The sequence below is a fragment of the Aspergillus brasiliensis genome (assembly GCF_001889945.1).
Source record: "Aspergillus brasiliensis CBS 101740 unplaced genomic scaffold ASPBRscaffold_10, whole genome shotgun sequence".
Lineage (NCBI taxonomy): Eukaryota > Fungi > Ascomycota > Eurotiomycetes > Eurotiales > Aspergillaceae > Aspergillus > Aspergillus brasiliensis.
In genome coordinates, this window is record NW_027137451.1 from 291,338 (window position 1) to 315,705 (window position 24,368).

Here is a 24,368-nt window from a genome sequence, read left to right on the forward strand (position 1 = left end):
AGATCACGTCCTGCTGCCCCTTGATGATGATGATGATGTCCTGGTACAGATGCCAGTCCCGGACCGGATGCAATGCTGTCAATTAGACAAATGTCGATGAAGGAGTCCCCGTAGATGAAAAAACACAAATAAAACATTAGAAGATTACAGTCGCGTTTGGTTGGCAAATGTTCCAAAATGCAAGCCCGGCAATTTGGGAGTTCGGCCAGGTCAGTAACACTCCCATTCGCAAAAGACACACCACCGTGCAACCCGGTCAGCCAGCACCAGGCCTCGCCATACGCCGCGTTCGCCAATCTTGATCACCGTCTCCCACACGCTGCCGTCCGCCGGCGCATCGGTGAGCGCGTGCGTGCCTGTATGGGGGCTGAGCATATGCTCGGGCTTCCGCGTCAGACGCAGGATTTTGCCGGACGGGGACTGAATCGCCAGCTTGGCCGGCTTTTCGCGTCCGGACAACGACCGGCCGGACGAAATGGCCGACGTCGAGGCCGAGAACTCGTTGGACACCCCAGACACCGTGGAACCGCCCGCGGAACTGGAAACCATACTTAATGCACTGGCAGGCCGGGTGAAGACTGACGGTGAGACACGCCCACTAACGCCAGCCTCGTTGCTGCCGGACGACAAAGCCGGGGAGGCCGGGTGTTGGCGGACAGCAAAAACAAAGGTGTTGTTGACTGCCAACTTCGCGCACTGCGGTTGCATGATGTAGAGATCATGTCGCTGCGCGTGAGGGGTCGGATGGCGCAGCACAAAGTCGTACGGCGGGTTATCGCTGCTGTGGAGCATGGGAAGGGCGAGAGCCAACGGATGAGGAATATCGCGACTTGAGTGCATCAGTCCCTTCTTGCCGGCGTACACCTTGACTGTGCCCTGTCCTTCGTCGCCCGGCAGGATGGCTTTCACTGTAATCCGCTTCTGTCCACTGACCCAGTCAGGCTGCACCAGAGCGCGCTTGCGCACGACTTCGCCGCTTTCGAAGAAATCGCCATCGGCGTCACGGGCAAAGGCTGGGGCTTCCACCTCGGCGGCACATTCCACGTCTGGGGGCACTAGAAGACGGATCTGCATGACTTCCAACCCGTCAATCCGGATGATACTAGTATCGTAGTCGGGGAACTGCATATTCAGCTTGAAATACGGTGGGCAGGCCGCTGGGAGCGTCAGCAGAACGTCCGGCGAAATAGGGGGGCAGATGTGCTGCTCCTCAGGAGCAAGAGGAACATGCGTATAGCAGATCTCCAAGGGTCGTGCCAGGAAATACCAGCCTTCGGCTACGGAAGTGTTATTGGTGACGAACTGATTCCGTCGCGGATTCGTAGGGCTGGCCAGCGAACAGTCCATGATGCGCCATTCGCCATCCACGAGCACTGAGTTCCACCAATGATTGGGTCGCGAGAGGCCGTCCAGGTCAAACATCTCCCCCGGGCTTTTGAGGAACCCATTGATCGCTTCAGCGTGGAGACCGACTGCCGCACACATCTCCTTGACTAGGTAGGCCACTTCTTGGGGACTGCCTCTTTTCGTCTGCAGCACCCGCCTCAAATCGATGCCGATCTCCTCAACCGGGTCATCCCAGGCAATCTTTTCGCTCACCCAAGTAAAGATGGCGCGCAGCCTCTGGACATCACTCTTGTATGGTCGACAGACATACCCATGCGCTAAACTCGCCGGATTCGTCATTGGGGGAAGACTGTTGACAAAACGCGCGCTCTTGTCTACCAAGTTGAGGTTGACACTGGCGAAGTTGGTTGGCTCACTGATTGGCAAGCCGTCAATGCTTTCGTCACCTTCCGCCGTCTCGTAGAGTTCCTCCACCGAATAGATCACCGGATGGTCCATCATTTGGCATCTTTCCGCCCTCTCAATTCTCTCGTTTCGACTGGGCGAGCTTGCGCGGTTGACATCGCGACGGACTTGCACCCAATCAATGGCGCTGGTGCCAGGCCCCATTTCGCGGGCAGAGTCCCGGCTGGATTGCAGAGCACGTATTGGCGAGATTCCTCTGCCCTTGGTGGGGGATGAAGATCCACCATTGTGTCCGACTGCGATGCTGCTCCTCGCGTTGGCAGCACCCGTCTTCGCGGACTCGAAAATCTTTTTGAAGAACCCGGGCTTCTTGGCCTTCGGTGTGGAAAGGCCACCAAACACAGCGGTCGGCTCTTCTGCGCCGCCTTCACCGGACGACCAAGGGATGGCAGACGACGCGCCTTGCCGAGAAGTGTTATGGCTGGAATGGTACGATATACCGGTCAACGGCGTTTCAGGCCTTGCCACCCGGGAGACATCGCTGAATCCTCGTGAGCGGAACGTATCGACTGCCGTGTTTGGTCTCTCAGCCGGAGCGGTGCCTCTTCTGGCATAACTACCCGCACTTGTGGCGCTGAATCCACCGGCTGAGGGGCCACTCATGATGCTTTGGCTGGTCCTCTCGGTGCTTCCCGTCTGTGTCGTACTCGTACTGTGCACCCCACTCGAAGCGTTCGTCGTGCTGGATTTGTTGGTATACGTCCGATTGAGCAAGTCCCCGCGGAGGTCTTGGCCGGACCTCCGTCCTCTCACCAAGGGGTACTGAGCGGGAATCGAGTTATGTCGGGCATGGTAGGGTACGTTTCTTGGGGGAGGCGGTGGGGCATCCTCCTCATCAGAGGGTTGCGTATCCTCCGCCTCTCTTTGGCTCTGCTCCTGCAGCTGGCGAAGTCGACTCTCCATCCTCTGTACGTAGTTGTTCAGTTGTGGCGGGCCGTCCATGTAGGGATCATGTGCGTAAACGCTGTTTCTATGAGTTTGACTGCCATGGTATTGGTACTCCTTGTCTCCATCGAATCCCAGAGAGGTTAGTGGGCGCCGGGAGGTCTGCGTGGGCCGAGTTTCACGGAAGCTGTCATACGCGTCGGGTGACCATGGGTTGTTGAACATCGGCTGCGGCGACGGTGACTGTCCGCCTCGAGGCAATCCCATATCCTCCAACGAAGTCATCACGTCTTCCATCGCATCCCGCAGGGGCGACGGGGTGTGCCCACGGCCTTCGGAGTGGGCGGCCGGTGATGGCGTCCGTGACATCGTGACAAAACGATCATTCATGTCCAGGCGCGCGGGAACGTGTGGGGACGGCTGACGGTTGACAGCAACTCGGTGTGGTGGTGGGGGTGGCGGGGGCGGCGAGTCTTCCCTCTCGTGGAGCTGTAGTGGAGATATCTCGCGCGAGGAGGGCCGGGGCAGAGATATACTGTGTTTTGGAACCTGAGGAGGAGGCATAAGATCTAGGTCATCGGGCGGGTATGGGGACGCTGCACGAGACGCAGGCCTCTGAATGGCAACCTCCATAGGGGGAAGGGATGGAAGCTGGTAATCGATGGTTGGCGGAGGAGCTGGTGATACCGCACGAGGGGCAGGTCCGGGGCGTGGGGCACTTTGCGCAGGTGGAATGGAAGGGAGGTGAAGTTCTGGGTCTGGCGGATGAGGCGATACTCCGCGCGAGGGAGGCCTTGACCGGGCAATGTATGTCCCAGGAAGGGTGGACGACAGTTGGGGATTCGATTCGGCTGGGGGATGCGGGGACATTGCACGAGACAAAGGCCTCGACCGGGATACGGGTCTCGACAACGAGCTCTGATGCTTTACAGCGGTTGTCGGGGTACGCAGCGGCTTTACCTTCCGTGAAGAAAGACTGCCATCTCGAGGGGGAGTTTGCGGAATCGTACTGGTCACTGGAGATGAAGAAGTCGAGCTCCGAGATAGCTCACCCGATGGCGCAAGAGCTTCTTTGTGGGCTTGGAATGGCTTTCGGAAGACCGTCTTTTGTTTCTTAGGAGCCGATGTTGGATTCGTGATTGGCGATGAGGCAGGCGGCAGCATCGGGCTCGTTGACCTTTGGACCGGTACGAAATCCTCCCCGAGCACTTCGACGAAGTTGGAGGGAAACAACCCCATCATGCGCCTGTCTCGCCGCAATCGGCCCATCCACCACTGACCATCGCCGGCATTCAAACACTCGATGAGATCCCCCTCCACGAACCCCAGATCGCGTTTTGTTTCTCCTCCCCATGAGTATATTGCCCGACACCAGCAAGGGAACCGGGTCGGGAGCTGCGGTGCGGCGGGGGCCATTGCGGCTGAAGTGACCGAGCACGAGCGGATCGGGATCGACTACTACCACCGTTAAATGCTAGCCAGAGCGGACGTCAGATTTGCTGAGGAGAAAATGACCGGAGGTGCAATTGACGTGTCAGAAAGAATTGATATAATGCAGATGATGCAGTATCGGGTCCGATCGAAGTTCTCAACGGGGTAGAAAAGTCAAAGGGCGAATATAGCTACAAGCGCACCGTCGCTGAACGAGAGACAATAACGGAAGCATTAAGGACCGGGTAACGGAGCTGTGGACCAACACATGGCAAGAAAGGAAAAACAAAAACAAGGGAACGCGAAGAAGGGGTGGGGGGAAAGTTCAGCGTGGGATGCGACACGCTGAGCTAAAAGGGAGGGAATTAGGGGAGGGGGGTGTTGGTGGTTAGTGACGGAGGGAGAGCTAAGAAGGGGGCCAACGAAGGAGGAAGAGTACAAAGTTAGAAGGGGAGAGAGGAAAAGAGAGATGGACTTGGAACTGAAGGGAAACTGGACGGTGAGGCCCGATGGATGTTTTGGTGTTTACGTGGGCTCCTTTTCGGGACTAGTCTGTCTCTTATCGATAAGCTTATTACGCACAGTCCCTTTGCTAGCAACTAGCAATTAGTTAACTAGTTAGTTGACAGTCCTAGTCAACTAACTACTTCTCTCGTCCCTTTCTTCAAGAGCTGATATTTATTTGTCTCCATTCACAATTACTTATTTTAATGATGTCAATTCAACATACCGATAAACGAGCTCATTCTGAATCAACCATGGTCATCCGAACTCCCAGGTGCTCCGCATGTGGCTACTAGATATGATCCATGGTTGTCCCTCCGCTACCCGCTGTATCACCCAGAGAAGAATCGCTTCTGGATTGCCAATCAAGTTCTGTTTCATCTATAGATTACTACTCGAGATGCAGTTTAAACACCCTTGTACCCACATCAGAGAGGAACCAGCGTGGATCATATGAGAGTTGAACCGTGTTTTACTCGCCTTAAGGAATAGCTGAGATACTATATAGTATATGAGCTTCCCTCTGCTGTCGCCCTCGAGAAATTCTTCATGGTAGCTAACTTGTTTGTCGCTCAGCTCTCAGGTCTGTCCGAGTTGTTGCAACGGTTAAACCACCCTCCCAGTATAGACACAGCTGAATTCAGCCCCCAGTCCTCGAAACTATAATGTCGAGACGATAACTGCAAAGGCATCGCTTGGTATGTGGCCACAGACTTCCTCCAACTTAAATGGTCAGCTGCCGCGGCCCCTTGCTTGGCTGTGATAATGATGACCGATACCTGCAGCATCGCATTTCCGAGGAACTGTGTGACCGGTCGAAGAAGTTTACTACTGTCGTATCATTGATGTGCTTTCTAGGATTCTTCTACTTCTACCAGCATTGGGGGACAGCGTCAGTCTGGTCGTTCGATTTAATAGCGGCAATACTGATTGCTTATGAACTTTATATCGCTAATAGTATCTGCAATGAAATAGGTTCATCATCACCGATCGTAGTGTCCAGATTGTGGAAGACTTGCTAATTTAGAAATACTTTACACCTAGACTAGAAAATAGTACTATATGTCTTGTTCGACAACCATGATAGTAGTTACTATCAGTCATGAAAGGGGCAAGAGAACTATAGTAGTCAGCTAGTAATCACGCCCATGTCGCATTCATCTCGTCCATACTCTCACTTCGTTACAGTGCATTATTTGCTATAATTTATCGACGTCAAAGTCATCTCTGCTACTGTAGCAGCGGGGTGAGATGGAAGACCATCATTCCAGCCAGGCTCAACGAGACACGTGCCACTCACAGGGACACGCTAGCCTAGTAAATCGCCTACTGGTTCCCACTACCCGAAAATCCAATCACACTTATCAACTATCAACAGGCAGTATGATACAGCAAGACGTCCCTTCTATTGTGTGACATGAATCATTTCCTAGAACTCATAATGTCCACAGCCGCAAGTATCTGCTGAATACACCGAAAAATTCCTCCCTTTGGAAGTATAAATCGAAGGGAACACAGCTCGGAGAAAGTCTTTGCAGCGTCGACCCCAGGGACCCTTGAAAATCACGAGAAGCTCACGCCACGTAACCTTAATGTGACTCGTATCCTGGATGGCTGATGTGGGTGAGCGAGTATGTGTCCTATCTCTTATTGATAGTAAGCAGCTTTGTCGATTGTGTTTGCATGCTCCTGCGTATGGAGGCTCTTAAGCAGATATCCTCGTGTGCTAGGACCGTGATACACTATTACCGAAAACCACAGAGCTAACACTACTTTTGAAAATTGATCAATAGGCAGGCCATGTCTTCCGTATCTGTTGCTGAGACATGCTTGGGATCTCCATCCTCTGCCAGGGGTTACCGAAGCCGAGGGCTACACACTATAGTTATTGGACCACCTATGATCATCGAACGAAATATTGCGCCTGACCGAGTACACTTGATAAGCCCACTGTGAGTGTTCTTGGGAGATGCTTGGCAATGTCTCACTGCCAGATCGTAGGGATACCGCCTCTTGGTTCATGCTTCCTGCATTGGCTTCTCCTCTAAACGGCCCTTCTATTACTGTCTAGTGGCTTAGCTGACCGTCTCAAGATATAATGCTCACAGGGTTGGCAGTTGCTGCTCGTGTAAGATTGACTAACGTCTAGGAGTAAGTAAGAGAATGCCGACTCAGAACGAATTTGGACCGCAATGGCACGAGTGGAACGCAGGGTGGCAGCACGGCTTATAAACTTTGAGAGTGCGACGCCTTAGGAGCAGCCCCGAATACCTGTCCAGAATTGTACATTCTCGGTGGTTAAGGTTTATAATGGCTGTCCTGGCGAGCTATTGAACCTTGACATGTGTCCCACACATGTCAGGCATGACCCGCCACTTGAATGGGAGGTTGGGTGGCTGAAGCAAATTTGAGACGATGATGCAACTGAAGAACCCCCTAGAGTCGTTCTATCATGGTCGGGACTGGAGGGCCTGGGAACTACTTATCATTTTAGCTGAACTACTCGGAATTAATCCAACTGGTACTCGCTATGTTGGGTATATATTTTAGTGCCCTGCATTATGGTTTCCAAACCAGGGGAAAGGGTGCAGAGCCGACGGAGTTAAGCCTGCAGGATACTTAACAACCAATTGGGAACTAAGATCCGTCCATATTCCTAGCCAGGCAATCGAAGCGGCTATACCTGAGGACCGGCTAGGTATGGCAGGAAGAATGATCCATCGGTCAGGGCCTCCCTGAGCATGTCATGTCACTCTAACTCCACGAACTACCCTGTACATTCCAGCAACAATAACCTTGTTTCTCCCGACATCGTTGGCCAACTCGTCCGAATTTCGGAAGTTGAATAAGCCAACGTGCACTGTCCCCAGGGATACTTGTTGGTAGGAAACGCAAGGTACATGCAGGGCAGCAGGGCACGGATACGACTGCCCGGTCTTTCGGCATGCGTCTCTGCGTCTTTTCCACCGATATCATCGGCGAAGCGAGAAATTTTTCGGCCTGGCCCGTGGAATTTTGTGTCTCATGCTCAGGGAGGAAAGATGTTAGGGGAACCTTCCCTCCAGACTTCTTCTTCGTTCGTCACGTGCGCGCTGCATTGCGCTGATCGTCTCCAAATGGGGCGACGACGACTTTCCTCTGTAGGACTCCTTGCCCCCTCGCCAGACGGCCACTGCTCGCCATCGCAACGCCGTCCCTTGATGCATCCTAAGAACACGGCTGCCTAGTCGCTCGACTACCACCAGAAGCAGGGGTTGAGACAACCGATGTCCTTGATGAACGTTGTGGCCTGAGGGTTGAGGTAGCCCCACAGGATGTCGGTCTCATGGACCAGAGTTCTAAGTCTAGAATTTCCAAACAGGGTAACTCCACGGAGTACCCAAATGGTGTGCTCTTGATCCACCGCTATGCTAGTGTCCAGTCACAGGCGGTCTCTGTCAGCATGGTCAGAGACCCCAGAACGGAAACTGAAGGACTGCTGGAAGCTCTCGAGAACGATTTAGTGCCTGTCAACTAATTGCAACATCACGATTCGCTGCATGGGTTGCAATGCAACCCAATTGAGCTGCTCTACGGAGTTCGACTCTTTGCAATCGCCCCCCCTAGATGCGCATGGAATGCACCTTAACCAGTTCAGCGCATGCCGTAGTTGAGACACCCTCCCCCACCCAGCCATGGGGGATTAAATCTACATGTGTATAAAGTGTGCTTCTCATCGACACGGACCGGGGAAAGCCAGATGGACTTTGATCTGACAACGGCGATTGACCTGATCAAGAGACATATCCCGCAAACATGGAGGGTCCATCTCGTGTGTACCTTTTTGGAGACCAGACCAGCGACATCGAAGCTGGCTTGCGCCGTCTACTCCAAGCGAAGAATAGCACCATTGTCCAGTCCTTTTTCCAGCAATGCTTCCATGCAATTCGTCAAGAGATTGCGAAGCTCCCGCCATCTCAACGGAAGCTCTTCCCACGCTTCACGAGCATTGTCGATCTCCTTTCCAAGAGCCGTGAATCAGGTCCTAGCCCTGTCCTGGAGAGTGCGCTGACATGTATCTACCAATTGGGTTGTTTCATTCAGTAAGTCCGTTGGCTACCATTCACAGTCGACAGATCTGACCAGCCTTCAGCTACTACGGTGATCTCGGACATGGCTACCCTACGCCCTCCAACAGCCATCTTGTTGGCCTGTGCCTTGGTGTTCTGAGTTGCACGGCTGTAAGTTGTGCCAAGAATGTTGGAGAGCTTATTCCAGCTGCAGTGGAGGCGGTCGTAGTCGCACTGCGGCTGGGGATCTGCGTTTTTCGAGTTCGGGAACTGGTGGATTCCGGCGATTCCGAGTCAACATGCTGGTCAGCGTTGATTTCCGGGATCAGTGAAACAGAGGCGAGCCGTCTGATTGACGAGTATAGCAACAAAAAGGTGTGCTCTCCCAATTTCAATTCTCATTGTGGGATGCTGACCGATACAGGCTACGCCACCTTCTTCGAAGCCGTATATTAGTGCGGTAAGCTCCAATGGCGTTACTGTCAGTGCACCACCTACGGTCCTTGATGAATTCATTGGGACCTGCATTTCCAAGAACTACAAGCCAGTCAAGGCCCCTATTCATGGCCCTTACCATGCGCCACATCTGTATGATAATAAGGATATCGAACGCATCCTGCAGCAATCCTCAGCTTTAGAGAGTTTGACCGCCTCCTCACCCACGGTTCCCGTTATCTCGAGTAACACTGGCAAGCCGATCAATGCAAAGTCCACCAGAGATCTCTTCAAGGTTGCGCTGGAGGAGATACTATTGCGACGACTATGCTGGGACAAGGTCACGGAGTCCTGCACGTCAGTCTGCAAGACCGGCACAAATCACTCTTGCAAACTGTTTCCCATTTCGAGCAGTGCCACTCAAAGCTTGTTCACAGCACTGAAGAAGGCTGGCGTGAACATTAGCCTTGAGACCGGGGTAGGAGAGATTGCGACGAACCCGGATATGCGGAACCTCACAGGAAAGGCAGAATGCTCGAAGATTGCCATCATCGGTATGTCTGGAAGATTTCCTGACGCGGATGGTACGGAGAGCTTCTGGGACCTCTTGTACAAAGGACTCGACGTACATCGCAAAGTCCCCGCAGACCGGTGGGATGTTGATGCCCACGTTGATCTGACTGGGTCAAAAAGAAACACAAGTAAAGTGCCTTACGGTTGCTGGATAAACGAACCAGGCCTGTTTGACCCCCGGTTCTTCAACATGTCGCCCCGGGAAGCCCTCCAGGCAGACCCTGCACAACGTCTTGCGTTGCTTACAGCGTACGAGGCTCTCGAGATGGCTGGTTTCATCCCGGATAGCTCTCCATCGACGCAGAGGGACCGTGTGGGAATTTTCTACGGAATGACCAGTGACGACTATCGTGAAATCAACAGCGGTCAGGACATTGATACCTATTTCATCCCTGGCGGCAACCGAGCATTTACGCCGGGTCGGATAAATTACTACTTCAAATTCAGCGGCCCAAGTGTGAGCGTTGATACAGCGTGCTCGTCAAGTCTTGCCGCTATACATATGGCCTGCAATTCGATCTGGAGAAATGACTGCGATGCTGCCATCACTGGCGGTGTGAACATTCTAACCAACCCTGACAACCATGCGGGTCTGGATCGAGGCCATTTCTTGTCTACCACTGGCAACTGCAACACCTTTGATGACGGCGCCGACGGCTACTGTAGAGCGGATGGCGTTGGAAGCATCGTTTTGAAGCGGCTCGAAGATGCGGAGGCTGACAACGATCCGATCCTGGCAGTCATTAACGGTGCATACACCAACCACTCAGCCGAGGCTGTGTCCATCACTCGCCCCCATGTTGGCGCGCAAGCATTCATCTTCAACAAGCTGCTCAATGATGCAAACATCGACCCCAAGGAAGTGAGCTACGTGGAAATGCACGGTACAGGAACACAAGCCGGGGACGCAGTCGAAATGCAGTCCGTGCTTGACGTCTTCGCACCAGACTATCGCCGCGGCCCTGGGCAATCGCTTCATATTGGCTCAGCCAAGGCCAACATCGGACACGGAGAATCCGCATCAGGAGTGACGGCTCTTGTCAAGGTCCTCCTAATGATGAGAGAAAACATGATTCCTCCCCATTGTGGTATCAAGACCAAGATCAACCACAATTTCCCAACGGACTTGGCGAAGCGCAATGTCCATATCGCCTTCCAGCCCACTCCATGGAACAGGCCGGCCTCCGGAAAGCGGCGGTCTTTCGTGAACAACTTCTCTGCTGCTGGTGGTAACACTGCTATTCTGCTGGAAGATGCACCCATACCAGAACGCCAAGGGCAGGACCCGCGGGCGTTCCATTTGGTCTCCGTGTCGGCAAGATCGCAGTCTGCACTCAAGAACAACATCGAGTCTCTGGTAAAGTACATTGACTCTCAGGGCAAGTCCTTTGGTGTGAAAGAGACCGAATTCCTTCCAAACCTGGCGTACACAACCACCGCACGCCGGATCCACCATCCGTTCCGTGTCACTGCGGTTGGAGCGAACCTGCAATCGCTGCGTGACTCGCTGCATGGTGCTTTACATCGTGAGACATATACCCCAGTGCCCTCAACAGCTCCAGGCATTGGATTTGTCTTCACCGGCCAAGGAGCCCAGTATACCGGAATGGGCAAGGAGCTCTACAGCACTTGTTTTCAGTTCCGAACCACCATTGAGCACTTTGACTGCATCGCTCGAAGCCAGGGTCTTCCTTCTATCCTGCCCCTTGTCGATGGGAGCGTGCCCGTCGAAGACCTTAGCCCAGTTGTGGTACAAGTGGGAACTACATGTGTACAAATGGCTCTGGTCAATTACTGGACTGCTCTGGGTGTGAAGCCGGCCTTCATTATTGGGCACAGTCTCGGTGATTATGCAGCCCTCAACACGGCCGGTGTTCTATCCACCAGCGACACCATCTATCTTTGTGGCCGCCGTGCTCAATTGCTTACGAAGGAATGCAAGATTGGAACGCATTCAATGCTGGCCATCAAGGCATCTTTAGCGGAGGTTAAGCAATTCCTCAAAGATGAGCTCCACGAGGTCTCTTGTGTCAACGCACCCGCGGAGACTGTTGTCAGCGGCCTGGTCGCTGATATTGACGATCTGGCTCAGAAATGCTCCACAGAGGGCTTGAAGTCAACCAAGCTGCGGGTTCCTTATGCGTTCCACTCCTCTCAAGTCGATCCTATTTTGGATACCTTCGAAGAGATCGCCCAGGGTGTCACCTTCCACAAGCCGACAACACCTTTCGTCTCAGCCCTATTCGGGGAAGTGATCACTGATGCTAACTGGGAGTGTCTCGGGCCCAAGTACCTGCGCGATCACTGCAGAAAGACGGTTAACTTCCTAGGCGGCGTGGAGGCTACAAGACATGCGAAACTGACTAACGACAAGACCCTGTGGGTTGAGATTGGTTCGCATACCATTTGCTCCGGAATGATCAAGGCAACTCTTGGACCGCAAGTTACAACGGTCGCATCCCTGCGCCGTGAAGAAGACACCTGGAAGGTCCTCTCGAACAGCCTTTCGAGCCTTCATTTGGCGGGTATAGACATCAACTGGAAGCAATATCACCAGGACTTTAGCTCCTCTCATCAGGTGCTTCGTCTCCCAAGCTACAAGTGGGATCTCAAGAACTACTGGATCCCCTATACCAACAACTTCTGCCTGCACAAGGGCGCTCCAGTAGCGGCAGTAGCAGCCGGACCACAACATGAGTTCTTAACCACTGCGGCTCAGAAGGTCATTGAGACTCGGAGTGATGGAGCAACAGCTACTGTTGTGGTAGAAAACGACATTGCTGACCCTGACCTTAACCGCGTCATTCAAGGCCACAAGGTCAACGGCGCTGCTCTGTGTCCCTCAGTAAGTGATCGCTGTTACCCGACAGTCCCATTCAGATTTGTACTAATCCGGTTATAGTCCCTGTATGCCGATATCTCTCAGACGCTTGCAGAGTATTTGATCAAGAAATATAAGCCTGAATATGACGGGCTTGGGCTGGATGTGTGCGAGGTCACTGTGCCACGGCCCTTGATTGCGAAGTCCGGACAGCAGCTCTTCAGAGTGTCTGCGACAGCTGATTGGGCGGAGAAGAAAGTGACCCTTCAAGTATATTCGGTCACTGCGGAAGGGAAGAAGACGGCTGATCACGCAACTTGCACTGTTCGATTCTTCGACTGCGCTGCTGCTGAGGCTGAGTGGAAACGAGTTTCCTACCTCGTCAAGAGAAGCATTGACCGACTGCATGATATCGCTGAGAACGGTGATGCTCATCGTCTCGGTAGAGGCATGGTTTACAAACTCTTCGCTGCATTGGTTGACTATGACGACAACTTCAAATCCATCCGCGAGGTTATTCTTGACAGCGAACAGCACGAAGCTACTGCACGCGTCAAGTTCCAAGCGCCACAGGGCAACTTCCACCGAAACCCATTCTGGATAGATAGTTTTGGACACCTGTCTGGTTTCATCATGAACGCAAGCGATGCAACAGACTCCAAGAACCAGGTCTTCGTCAATCACGGATGGGACTCAATGCGTTGCTTGAAGAAATTCTCGCCTGACGTCACCTACAGAACTTATGTCAGAATGCAACCTTGGAAGGACTCCATCTGGGCTGGTGATGTCTATGTTTTCGATGGGGACGATATCGTTGCGGTGTATGGTGCAGTCAAGGTGAGCTAGGCCCGCACCCAGTTGTAAAAGTTCACTGTACTAATCACTCGAGTCACAGTTCCAAGGCTTGTCGCGTAAGATCCTCGATACGGTCCTTCCTCCCGTTGGAGCTTCGAAGGGCCCGGCCAGACCAGCTGCCAGCGCTCAGAAGGCGGCCCCTGCTGCTACCAGCAAGAGTCGTGCTAGCGCCCCGGCGCCGGCGAAGGCCGTTGCTAAGCCCAGTGCCCCAAGCTTGGTCAAAAGGGCACTTACCATCCTCGCAGAGGAAGTGGGACTCTCCGAGTCTGAGCTTACAGATGAGCTGGTCTTCGCGGATTACGGTGTGGACTCCCTTCTCTCCCTGACAGTCACGGGCAGGTATCGCGAAGAGCTGGATATCGACCTCGAATCTTCGGTCTTCATCGACCAGCCAACAGTGAAAGACTTCAAGCAATTTCTGGCCCCAATGAGCCAGGGAGAAGCCAGTGATGGGTCCACCAGTGACCCAGAGTCTAGTAGCTCCTTCAATGGTGGCTCTTCAACAGACGAGTCCAGTGCTGGGTCCCCTGTCAGCTCACCACCGAACGAGAAGATTGAGCAGCATGCTACGATGAAGGAGATCCGCGCCATCCTGGCCGATGAGATTGGTGTCTCCGAGGAGGAGCTGAAGGACGACGAGAACCTGGGTGAGATGGGGATGGACTCTCTACTTTCGCTTACTGTGCTCGGTAGAATTCGTGAGACCCTGGATCTGGATCTTCCGGGCGAGTTCTTCATTGAAAACCAGACTCTCAATGATGTCGAGGATGCATTGGGGCTCAAACCCAAGGTTGCGCCTGCGCCTGCACCTACTCCCGCACCCGCACCTGTGTCCGCGCCTATCTTGAGCGAACCTGTCCCCAACCCGAAATCTACCATCATGACCCGGGCAAGCCCGCACCCTCGATCAACCTCCATCTTGTTGCAAGGAAACCCCAAGACCGCCACCAAGACCCTGTTCCTGTTCCCTGATGGTTCTGGCTCCGCTACATCATACGCAACTATTCCCGGAGTGTCCCCAGACGTCTGTGTCTACGGGTTGAACTGCCCGTACATGAAGACTCCAGAGAAGCTCAAGTACCCCCTTGCGGAGATGACATTCCCGTACCTGGCCGAGATCCGCCGCAGACAGCCCAAGGGCCCGTACAACTTCGGTGGATGGTCTGCAGGTGGTATTTGCGCCTACGATGCCGCACGCTACCTCATCCTCGAAGAGGGCGAACGGGTCGACCGCTTGCTTCTTCTTGACTCGCCCTTCCCAATTGGCTTAGAGAAGTTGCCGACTCGGCTTTACGGGTTCATCAACTCGAAGGGTCTCTTCGGAGAAGGCAACAAGGCTCCCCCATCCTGGCTGCTTCCTCACTTCCTGGCCTTTATTGATTCCCTCGATACCTACAGGGCCGTTCCCCTTCCCTTTGACGATCCGAAGTGGGCCAACAAGATGCCGAAGACGTTCTTAGTCTGGGCCAAGGACGGTATCTGCAACAAACCGGATGACCCGTGGCCCGAGCCGGACCCGGATGGCAAGCCGGACACAAGAGAGATGGTCTGGCTCCTTAAGAACCGGACCGACATGGGTCCCAACAAGTGGGACACGCTTGTCGGGCCCGCGAATGTTGGTGGCATCAGCGTGATAGAGGGCGCAAATCATTTTACCATGACTCTGGGACCCAAAGCCAAAGAATTGGGCTCGTTTATTGGTAATGCCATGGCCAATTAGATTGTTTTGCATTACGCCTTCCTCTCGAAGTCTCCCGCTATAATTGACAGCACTGCCCGTCTTGTCTATGGAATTTTGCATCTTGATCCACTAATGCTACTGACGTAACCCCCTATGGATTATTCAAGCACATTTATTGTTGTGTTTCGGTTTGGCGAATTCTGTGCTGCTAATTCTTTACTTACCCGGGTTCTCGAAGTGAAGTGATGAAGACTGACGAACGATGTGATATACGAACCCCCTCATGTCATTTGCTACATCCTTGTCGGAGTTAGTTGATATGTCTCATCTACGTACCTATGTTTTTACCTGAATTATGATAGAATGCCAATACGAAAAACAAAAAAGCTATTGTTGAAACCACTTCTAATGCCCAACTGGACGATAACAGCAGTACGGGAACCTCAAGGAGAGCACGTAGAAATGAGGAACTTAGTAGTGCACAACTCTCATGCCTAGATTTCAAACTGATAATACAAATCCTATGAAATACTGGACGGTAAAATCTAAAGGAAAAAACAGTAAAAAGTTAGTGGTTATCAGCTAGTTCCCCGCAATTCGCAAAAGGTAAACGCCTGAGTTAATGCAAGGCCACCCATCCATCTCATGTATGTATGTTGTGTTAACGTGAATGGGAAGCAAAATAGGAGAGTGTGAAGGAACTGATTTGTATGTTTAATTGGATGGTTGATTGGTTATTTGATGGACTTCTAATGCACTGTAACCCAATCCAATCCCTAAAGAGACAGGAAAAGACCTGGGGGACCGGGGCTTAGCAGTGTGCAATTACTAAGTTGAGTGAAAAGATGCATTCGGTGGACATTGCACCGCACCTACATACATGGTTGGAAGGGAGGATGGTAGAGCGGATGAGAAAGAGAGATGTGAAAGCTGATTCGGATGATTATGAGATAATCGAATCAAATCGGTGTGGTATATGCACGTTATGCTGTGGTGGCAGAGGAAATTTGATGGGAATAGGTAGGAAGGGAGGGTGTGTGTGTGGGTGATAAGAGAGGATAGATAGGAGGGGTGAGGGGTTTTGGAGTAGTATAAACAGGAAAAAGAGAACCTGATGCAGAACCGGAATAGGTATGTATGCATGTATGTATGCAAGGAGGCGAATTGGAGGGAGGACAAACATGTCGATTGATAAGTGAGTGGTGTCTGGGGTGGGTTGGTGGCTGGCTGATGGAACTGACGGACGGGTCGATCGGAAGGAAGGAAGAAAGTGGGCGAGAGCAGTAGGTGGTGGAGTAGGGTGGTATCGGATTAAAGTGGCATTTCGGAGCTGAATCTGAGCGCACTACCGCGACCTGCAAGCGATGAACCATTGTTGATGCCAGGGCTCGTGGGCCGGCTATTACCTGCAGTCCATTTGGGGCTTCGCGGCTGTGTGCTGGTTGAGCGAGTGGACGGACGATTTTTCCGAATCTCCCGAAGTTCTTCTTCCTTCCGACGGAGTAGATCTTCGCGCGACGTGAGGGTTGCTTCGAGCTCAAGGACCCGCGTGAGATGGCGGGCTTCGTCGTTCTTCGCGTTGAGTTCGCGCAGATGGGTTGCGTCTCCTTCGACCTTCCGTTTCAGGGTTTCGTTCTCGCTGCGCAGTTGGCGGAGCTCGTTGCCTGACTGTGCGGCCACTGTCGAGGCGGTCTGGTACTGTTCGCGCGTGTATTCTGCTTGTCGGGCTTCGTACTCAGCTTTGCGTTCTAGCGAGGCGTTGTCTTTGGTCAGGCGCCGGATTTCTTCCCTTGCTGATTCGAGTTCGGCCGCGCTGCCCCCGCCTGCTTTGAGGGATTCGCGGGCCTCTTCGAGTTCGTGTCGGAGCTTGGTCCGTTCATCCTTTAATTTCATGAGCTCTTCCTTCTGCTTTTCGACTCTCTGGTCTGATGTGGCCTTAGCTTGAGTGAGACGGTCATGCTCCCGTCGGAGCTTGTGGAAGTCTTTAGTTCGTGTCTCGTAACGGTGCTGCAGCTTGTCCAGGACGCTCTCTCTTTCCTGGAGACGTGCTTGCACTCCTGTGAGGGCTTTCTGGAGTCTTTCGAGCTCTGCCGCGTGCGAGCTCTGCATCCGAACAAGGTGTTTCTCTAGCGTCTGGAGCCCACCGTTCAGTGGCTGACTGGGGAATCCTGCTGATTCACTGGACTGAGTTGGTTCTTGCGTCGGCTCTTCCGTTTTCAATCTCTTGGTCGATTGTTCGACCTCATCCTCTGCCTGCTATCTGAATGTTAGTGCGACATATAAACACAATGTGAAATCCTTATCAACTTACAAATGCTCGTTTCTGAGCTTGGGGAGTCGTCAGCTGAATGTCGACACCAGGTCGGCTCTGCAGCTCTTGATAAGACGACTCAAGTTGCTCGGGGCTCAATATGCGCAAAGGCTCGATGTGAGGTAGAGACCAATGAGCGTTGAAGTTATCTGAGACAAGACAAGAGAAAAGCTCCTCTGCATCCTCCTGTACTCCAAGGGCATCATCCTGAAGGTCACCCACCACATCACGGAGACGTATCGAGTACTGCAGAAGTGTCCTAAGACGTTCCGGTTCCGGCAGACCGGGGAAACAAAGCTCAATATGTTCGCTGGAGTTCGACACTAATAGACGAACCACCGGAAGCAGATTACCATTGCGAGCGAACGTGGTTCGCATGTGTTCCACCGTGGGCGTCTTGCTGCTGAAAGACTTATCCAAAGCAATGATAGCGGCAGGGGCTTTGTAAGTCTCCATAACCCCATCATTGCGCGTGGTTTGGATCCCAAAACTCAAGGCATCCTTCATCATGGACACCTCAATATTCGTGCCGGATCCCATTTCCTGGCGTGGACGAGTATACGACAAGCCCTTGCCCATCAAATAACGTTCAACCACCCGCTGGGTTTTCTCTCCTTGCACCATGATAACTAAATGTATATCACGCATGCTGGCTGCCTCTAAGAGGTAGCTTAAGAGCAAGAATTTCGCGCTCGAGTACTCAGCCCAGGCAGCCTCCCTCCCTAGGTCAGACTCGGAGTCTTTGATATGTTCCACAATGTTCAAATCCGGGTGCGTAGAGATATTGCTCATACGGTCTAATATTTCATGCATTTTCGACACAAGAGGCTCATGCTGTTTGTCGGTCAGTACAAAGCAATGTAAGCGAAGGGGGTTAGCATCTGACCTGATACTCTGTAGTGTCGAGCTGTGAGCTTGTTGCGCTAAGGAAGTCACGGATACTCTGGCTTTCACTAGTCAAGACCCGTTCATAGTCATCTTTGACCCTGGAATCCATGGGAAGAGGCACAGCGAACTCTGAAGGCCCAAGATGGACGGAGCCAGGTGTTGGTTCCTCGGCGAAATGCATCGACAATGCGCTAGGATGGATTGTCTGAACATCGGCATTCTGGGGAGGTCCCATCTCAACAGACTCGACAGACTCGACAGGCTCAACAGGCTCGACAGGGGGTATTGTAATATCCTGGTGCACACCAGCGTCTTTCGGATGAATTGGTTCCTTATCGACTCGGACACTAAGAGGAGCTGTCGTCTCGGGTATAGAGACAGGGGCAGAAGGCTCTATGTCTCCAGCAGAGGATGGCGTCGCACTCGATTCAGGGCCGGGATTAGCTTTTGCGCGTAATTGAGCATATGCATTCCTGAGCTTTTCTCTTGGCGTGGACCCTTCAAACTGGCTGTATTTCTCCATGGTCTCGGACAACGACGCTCCTTCCTTCTCTTGACTATCCATGCTGGTTCTCGATCTTGAGCCGAAGAATTGCTGGAATAATGAACGAAAACTTGGACCAGGAGAAAGTCGACCGGCTGGAGTTTGCGAATTGCTTACAGTAATCGACTCGGGTACTGTACTCGCACGTCTGAATAGCTGTGGTTCATCAACTTCAACTGGGCCAGACGGCGTTTCAGGTATTTCATCAGCTCCTGTCGCCGGGTTGGCTGGCAATAGCTCGGCTATGTTTTGAGTCCCCGGTGCAGCAGAAGATTCGTTATGCGGCGTTTTCGGGATTCCTTCAGCGACCTTCGGACTGTTTGTGTTTGTGGCACGGCAAGGCGTGTTCGGCGTCTCTTCGACTTCGTCCGATACTCTGGTCTTGCAGGGAGTCGAGAAGATAGCGGGGACCTCGGTGGCACGGGCAATTGAAACCACTTCGGAGTCACGTAGACTGTGAGTGACAGATTGCGACGGTTGGCTGGGCACTTCTGTATTAACACCGGAATCGCTCAGTAATCCGCCGGCGTAGTCATCCAGACACAGACTAGTTTCCGGTATGGTGCTGGACGGAACAAAGAGAGGGGAGGTTGGGGACTGTCTAGGCCGGAGTTCGTCAGTCGGGGCTTCTGTCTGGGGCTGACTGGGTGTGGGGCTCAAAGGATCTATACTGTGTTCTTGAACACTAGGGACGGGCGGCGGTGTTGGTGTTGGTGGTAGTGGTAGTGGTGTGTTACTTCGAACAAGTTCCTCTTGGGTCTGATCTCTTCGCTTTTTATCCTCCCAAACCTGCACTGCAATGTCGTTGGCGTTTTCCTTCGGTTCCTGGTATAGAACAGCGGGCAGTTAGAACAATGAAGCTCTCAGTATGTTCTCAAGCAAGTCTGCCAATGAAGCAACAAATCATAGCATATATAACGCAGAGCTCACCCAAGTAGGCGTCCACGGTCCTTCCCAATCGATCAAGTACTGCGATTCGGTCTCGTCAAGTATACAGTTGATATACCATTCATCTGCGCCCAGAGTTCCACTCTCGTCTTCTGCCTCGTTGTCGCTTGATTGAACGACGTGCTGGGATCTCCACCGTTTCTTTCGTTTGTGGTTTGCGTAGCTTGTATATATCGGAGAAGTGATCTTGCGCTTGCGCGACATTATACGCAAGCAGAGAGCATGGCCGAGGTGTAATAATCCATGGTAAAATGCTGAAGCAATGGGAAGTTCAATAAAAGAGGGACTTAGCCAAAGGCAGACGGGTTCCTTAAGGCCGCAGTGTTAGGAAATGCGGGAGCAGTGAGAGATGACAGGCGAATCGTCGAAAGGGTGTTATGGAGGGAGTGGATCATAAGATGGATGGAGTCCAGCTGGTGATGAAGTCGACGGAACCAACGCGGGTGATCGACCGGCACGTGATGGCTGCTTATCGGCCGGGCCTACGGAGGGGAGAATAGATTCAAGCCGAGGAATCTCTACAGTTTTCCCTGGTAGATTTCACCTGGGAAGACTGGAATGAACCAGTCTCTATCAGCAAGATCTTTGGGGAAGGAGGCTGGTTGCAGATGTTACTGCTATTACGTAGTTCACCGAAGCGAAGACGGAAAGGATTCCCCTGCACCGGTCTGCATTCTAGACTCGACCAGCGGATGGCCCGGTTCTTGCATGTACAAGGAGATTTCTATCTAGAAGCTGATCTGTAGCTATAGCTTACTTGTAGAACAAGCTTATCATACTATCGTAAAAAACCGTGCCCATCTTTGGACGGAACTCTCATGCCCTGGTAGATAGGATCCAATGGTGGCTTCTATAACTAGTCGACAGCCCTAAGCCTGAGGAATCAAGTCTCCCAAAAAGTCAATTAGAATACCAGTCAGCCCGCGCCCAGTGAACTTGGCATTCATTCATCCATCAGTGAAGTTGAATATCAAAATCACAACTAAGCTAATATTGATTGAGTGTGATCTGATCAGGGGCGTCTCTTCGTTCACTTCCAACATCGACTTCTAAACACCCTTTCTTAACCTCAACTATGGCCGATACAATATTCTCCTATGTTTCAAATGTAACAAATGCACATGAGAAGAAGTGCCCAGAAGTTGCCAAGTAGATCAAGCTTTTGCTACTATCTAGTTCTTGGGGCAGTGGCAGACTTGGTTTTACAACGGGAGATGCCATGCTTCATCAATCGCCTTCGGAAGTCACATGTTGCGAGTAGAAGTGAGAGCCTGATAAGCTAATATACCGGACATGATCATTGATTTCAACTGCAGAAATAAAGTCTGCTAATTCAACTATATTTAAGAGCCTAATCCTTCCAGGAAATAATTTCCATGAAAGCGCATCTCGTTCCGGAGAAACCGAAACTGCCGGAGCGAAAGGCGACTGCTTCCCGGGCACTTATCAGGAATGTGGGGAAAGCTTTGCAGCCTTTCTCTACCAACTAATCAACTAGATCTCCCTATCCATTACTTATCCTTGCATTGTTAACGAACTCACCAGCCGCAACACCAGCTCATATCTACTTTTCAATTTCTTGTGGGAAGGCGTATACGGGGAATCATGGACTCCGTGAGAAAAATCCTCGCATTAGCGCGTGCAGCCTCCTACGGAAATCTTCTCCCAGCCGGAGACGACCTGTTCCTCTCCGTCGCCGAGGCAGTACAAGAGCACATGAAGCACTACGATGCCTCGCATGACTTCAATCATATCCTCCGGGTTCTGGCACTGTCCCAACGAATTTTGGATGCGGAATACAGTACTACCACTAATAAGAACTCCTACGACCCTACCGCGGTCCTCCTCAGCGCGTAAGTTCAACTCATCACCACAAACATAGCTCTTCTTCTGGAAGCTACGCTCACGAGCATACGATCTGTTACACCCAACTCTTTTCTGACCACAAAACAAAAGTCTCCTACATGATGTGAACGACAAGAAATACGCCCCACCAGCTATCGGGGGTCAAGAGCAGACCTCCAAAGTGACTCTTGTGTTGCAGCAGGCTGGAGCCTCAGCAGCCTTAGCAGCCAAGGTGGAAGAGGTGGTCAATCACGTTTCGTACTCTACTGAGGTCAAGGACCCAGAGAAGGTGCGCCTGGCTGTGCAGCAACATCCTGAACTTGCTATCGTGCAGGATGCGGATCGTATTGATGCCATTGGAGCCATCGGGATTGGTAGAACTTTTACCTTTACTGGGGCTAAGCTGCCGGGAGCTAGTATGCAGAACTCGAGGGAGCATATCGATGATAAGTTGGAGAGGTTGGAGAGGATGATGAAGGTATGTTTTTGAAGGTCGTGATTGTAGCGTCGAGGGATGGTCGTGTGCGTGTGTGCTAATGTGGTTCATAGACTGGCACGGGTAGGATGATGGCTAGGGAACGTACGGAGAGGTTGACCATTTTTAAGAAGTGGTGGGATGAGGAGACCATGATGGTGGGTGTTTAGCTTTTGCATGGTTAGAGCATAGAGTAGTATGCATTCAGCTGTGATAGACATGAACTAGAGAAACGATAACTACAATGGCTCCCTCTCAGACAAGAAGCGTCTTTCCAGTTCATCGAACGTCTATATATGCAGTCTTAGTTCTATCAAAATATATGTATACTCTATCACAACCGAGCGTCCCGAGATCCCTCCTGCTCTTTCCACTTATCAAAGTCGAAGCCAAGTTGCTCTAGACTTCTGATAGAGCTTCGCTCCTGTCCCTTCTCCAAGAATGCCCGCTTGATCTCAGGCAATCTTTGCCGTATCCACCTTTGTCTTTCGCCCCAATAGTTACACTGCTTTCCAGCACCGTCGTTGTCAAGTCCTGGCCGGACAGGCGCCTTCGCCGCCCAGTCATGTAGGAAATTCATGTAGTCCGCATCCTGCGGGAACGGTAGTAAATGGAAGGGTGTCCCATTGCCCTTTTTTGCAATGTTCGCTTCCTCCCAGGCTTTCATTTCCGCCTTTGATGGAAGGTTGAGCCTTCCCGACCAAACACGGGCAAACACCGCCGCCTGATTCTCAGATAGGGGGAGAGGAATTACCCTCTGCGGAAGTACAGGCAAGACAAGCGTCGTGTCGTAGATGTAAAACAGATGTTGGTACACGTGCAGAGTGCGGCGGCCGTCGAGAATCAGAGGAGGGGTCAAAGAAGATAGGAAGGGGAAGGAGTAAAGGTAGCCGGTGCAAAAGACAACGGCATCAATGTCCTGCTCGATGTGGCCGTTTGCAAATCGGACTGCCCGGTTGTGTGTGTCGGACGATAGGAATTCCACTATTTGTGGAAGGTAAACTTTATCCGAAGCAGCCGATGCCAGAGGGCTCTCTGTTCGTTGCGATACTAGCACTTTCCCCTTGCACACCTCGTTGATCTGATTGCCAATGTCTAATCCTGATGCCGAAGTCCCTACAACAATGACCTTCTTGTCTCGGAACGACTCTGCCGAATCAAAGAGCCTGGAATGGGAGATAACGCCCGGATATGCCGTATTCCAGGTCTGTATACCAGGAATATCGGGGGTATATGGGACATCGAAATGGCCACTAGCGACTACCACGGCATCGTATGGGTGCGTTTTCTCCACCCCATCACGGAGATTCTTCGTTGTGAGAGACCAGGCATGGGGAGCACCTTCCGTCTTCCGCACATCGACCACCTGCGTCTCAAACTGTATGACGCTCTTAATGTCTTCAGCATACTCATCTAGGTACTTCTTCACAGCAGAATGCTTGGGGAACACCTGTGAGTCCGGCTCGAAAGATTTATCACTGTACCCCATCAACTCTTTTGGGATGTTGGTGTCTAGTGTCTTATACAGCGGGGACACAAAGACTGGCTCTTTAGGCCGGTCCTGGCCTCCAGTCGGGTACCATAGTGGCTCTTCAAGCGGTTTGTTCGGATCCAGTTGTGGCACCGCAGTGGTCAGTTTCTCTTTCAAGATCCCCGGACAGTAATTCCAGACTCCGCCTGCAGAGCTCCTCTTCTCGAAAACGTCGACCCGCTCGAAGCATTTCTCGGCAAGAAGGTACCTGCGGTTCCTCGTCAGTGACTTGAGACGGGAATGACACACTCAGATGCTTTCTTACTTGACCGCAGCAAGACCCGACGGTCCAGCCCCGATGACAGCTATACGGCGGACGGGGTTTGAGGGTGTCATTACTGAGGCAAGCTCCGAGCAGAAAGTGAGTGTCGGGATGATAGTATGTCTCGTTCTTGAGCCTGAGGGGCCGTCGGAGGCGAGCCGATAAGCTCTTCCCTAGTAATAAACTAATTAGCACAGTAGATGACGATTGCATCACTCTCGTGATGAATGCCGTGCTTTCCAGCTCTCCTGACAGATAGCTATACCAACCAAGCAAGGCAACCAACAACTGCCTACGCTATTTGCCAACCTGAACTATGATAACTACTCTCTATAGTCCGTACCTGCGAGGTCGCAGACGGGCGGAGATACCCAAAGAGATAATGGGCGTACCGACCATGACGTAGATTACCCGCTGAATATCAAACTCCGCGGAGAAAAGCACGGGTAATATTACGCACCGATACGGGGGCATCTGGGCTCACCTCCGCATCTTTCCCATCTTCAATTCTCCCGCGC

General features: G+C 52.2%; 6 protein-coding genes across 6 annotated transcripts; 2 read left to right on the plus strand and 4 right to left on the minus strand.

The window, feature by feature from the left end:
• Window positions 1-210: 210 nt before the first annotated feature.
• ASPBRDRAFT_130730 (putative SH3 domain protein (Cyk3)) lies at window positions 211-4,113 on the minus strand (the record flags this gene model as incomplete). The annotated part of the gene is made up of 2 exons (XM_067618253.1): window positions 211-3,246; window positions 3,325-4,113. 2 exons carry the CDS (start codon window positions 4,111-4,113, stop codon window positions 211-213), a joined length of 3,825 nt encoding a protein of 1,274 aa, XP_067476625.1.
• Window positions 4,114-8,427: 4,314 nt separating this feature from the next.
• Window positions 8,428-15,085, plus strand: pksP (polyketide synthase alb1; the record flags this gene model as incomplete). The annotated part of the gene is made up of 5 exons (XM_067618298.1): window positions 8,428-8,714; window positions 8,765-9,056; window positions 9,106-12,534; window positions 12,592-13,347; window positions 13,406-15,085. 5 exons carry the CDS (start codon window positions 8,428-8,430, stop codon window positions 15,083-15,085), a joined length of 6,444 nt encoding a protein of 2,147 aa, XP_067476626.1.
• Window positions 15,086-15,229: 144 nt separating this feature from the next.
• ASPBRDRAFT_275897 (uncharacterized protein) lies at window positions 15,230-16,273 on the minus strand. Its single transcript, XM_067622401.1, has 2 exons — window positions 15,927-16,273; window positions 15,230-15,591 (listed from the first exon to the last, which is right to left on the minus strand). The coding sequence occupies exons 1-2, from the start codon at window positions 16,187-16,189 to the stop codon at window positions 15,375-15,377; spliced, it is 480 nt and encodes a 159-aa protein (XP_067476627.1). The 5' UTR covers window positions 16,190-16,273; the 3' UTR covers window positions 15,230-15,374.
• An 84-nt stretch (window positions 16,274-16,357) lies between these two features.
• Window positions 16,358-19,941, minus strand: ASPBRDRAFT_32237 (uncharacterized protein; the record flags this gene model as incomplete). Its single annotated transcript, XM_067622994.1, has 4 exons — window positions 16,358-17,302; window positions 17,358-18,191; window positions 18,244-19,614; window positions 19,720-19,941. The coding sequence occupies 4 exons, from the start codon at window positions 19,939-19,941 to the stop codon at window positions 16,358-16,360; spliced, it is 3,372 nt and encodes a 1,123-aa protein (XP_067476628.1).
• Window positions 19,942-21,342: 1,401 nt separating this feature from the next.
• ASPBRDRAFT_57064 (HD domain-containing protein) lies at window positions 21,343-22,227 on the plus strand (the record flags this gene model as incomplete). The annotated part of the gene is made up of 3 exons (XM_067627682.1): window positions 21,343-21,590; window positions 21,694-22,060; window positions 22,132-22,227. The coding sequence occupies 3 exons, from the start codon at window positions 21,343-21,345 to the stop codon at window positions 22,225-22,227; spliced, it is 711 nt and encodes a 236-aa protein (XP_067476629.1).
• A 5-nt stretch (window positions 22,228-22,232) lies between these two features.
• Window positions 22,233-24,324, minus strand: ASPBRDRAFT_657213 (putative flavin dependent monooxygenase; the record flags this gene model as incomplete). Its single annotated transcript, XM_067628576.1, has 3 exons — window positions 22,233-23,796; window positions 23,854-24,023; window positions 24,262-24,324. 3 exons carry the CDS (start codon window positions 24,322-24,324, stop codon window positions 22,392-22,394), a joined length of 1,638 nt encoding a protein of 545 aa, XP_067476630.1. The 3' UTR covers window positions 22,233-22,391.
• Between the last annotated feature and the right edge of the window lie 44 nt (window positions 24,325-24,368).

Bases quoted from the DNA above. Each gene is read 5' to 3' on its own strand.
- ASPBRDRAFT_275897 (XM_067622401.1), bottom strand. From the start codon at position 16,189: ATGCATACATACCTATTCCGGTTCTGCATCAGGTTCTCTTTTTCCTGT. The intron at 15,592-15,926 runs GTATGTAGGTGC...TTTTTCCTTTAG, and splicing joins CCATCCTCCCTTCCAACCAT to ATTTTACCGTCCAGTATTTC.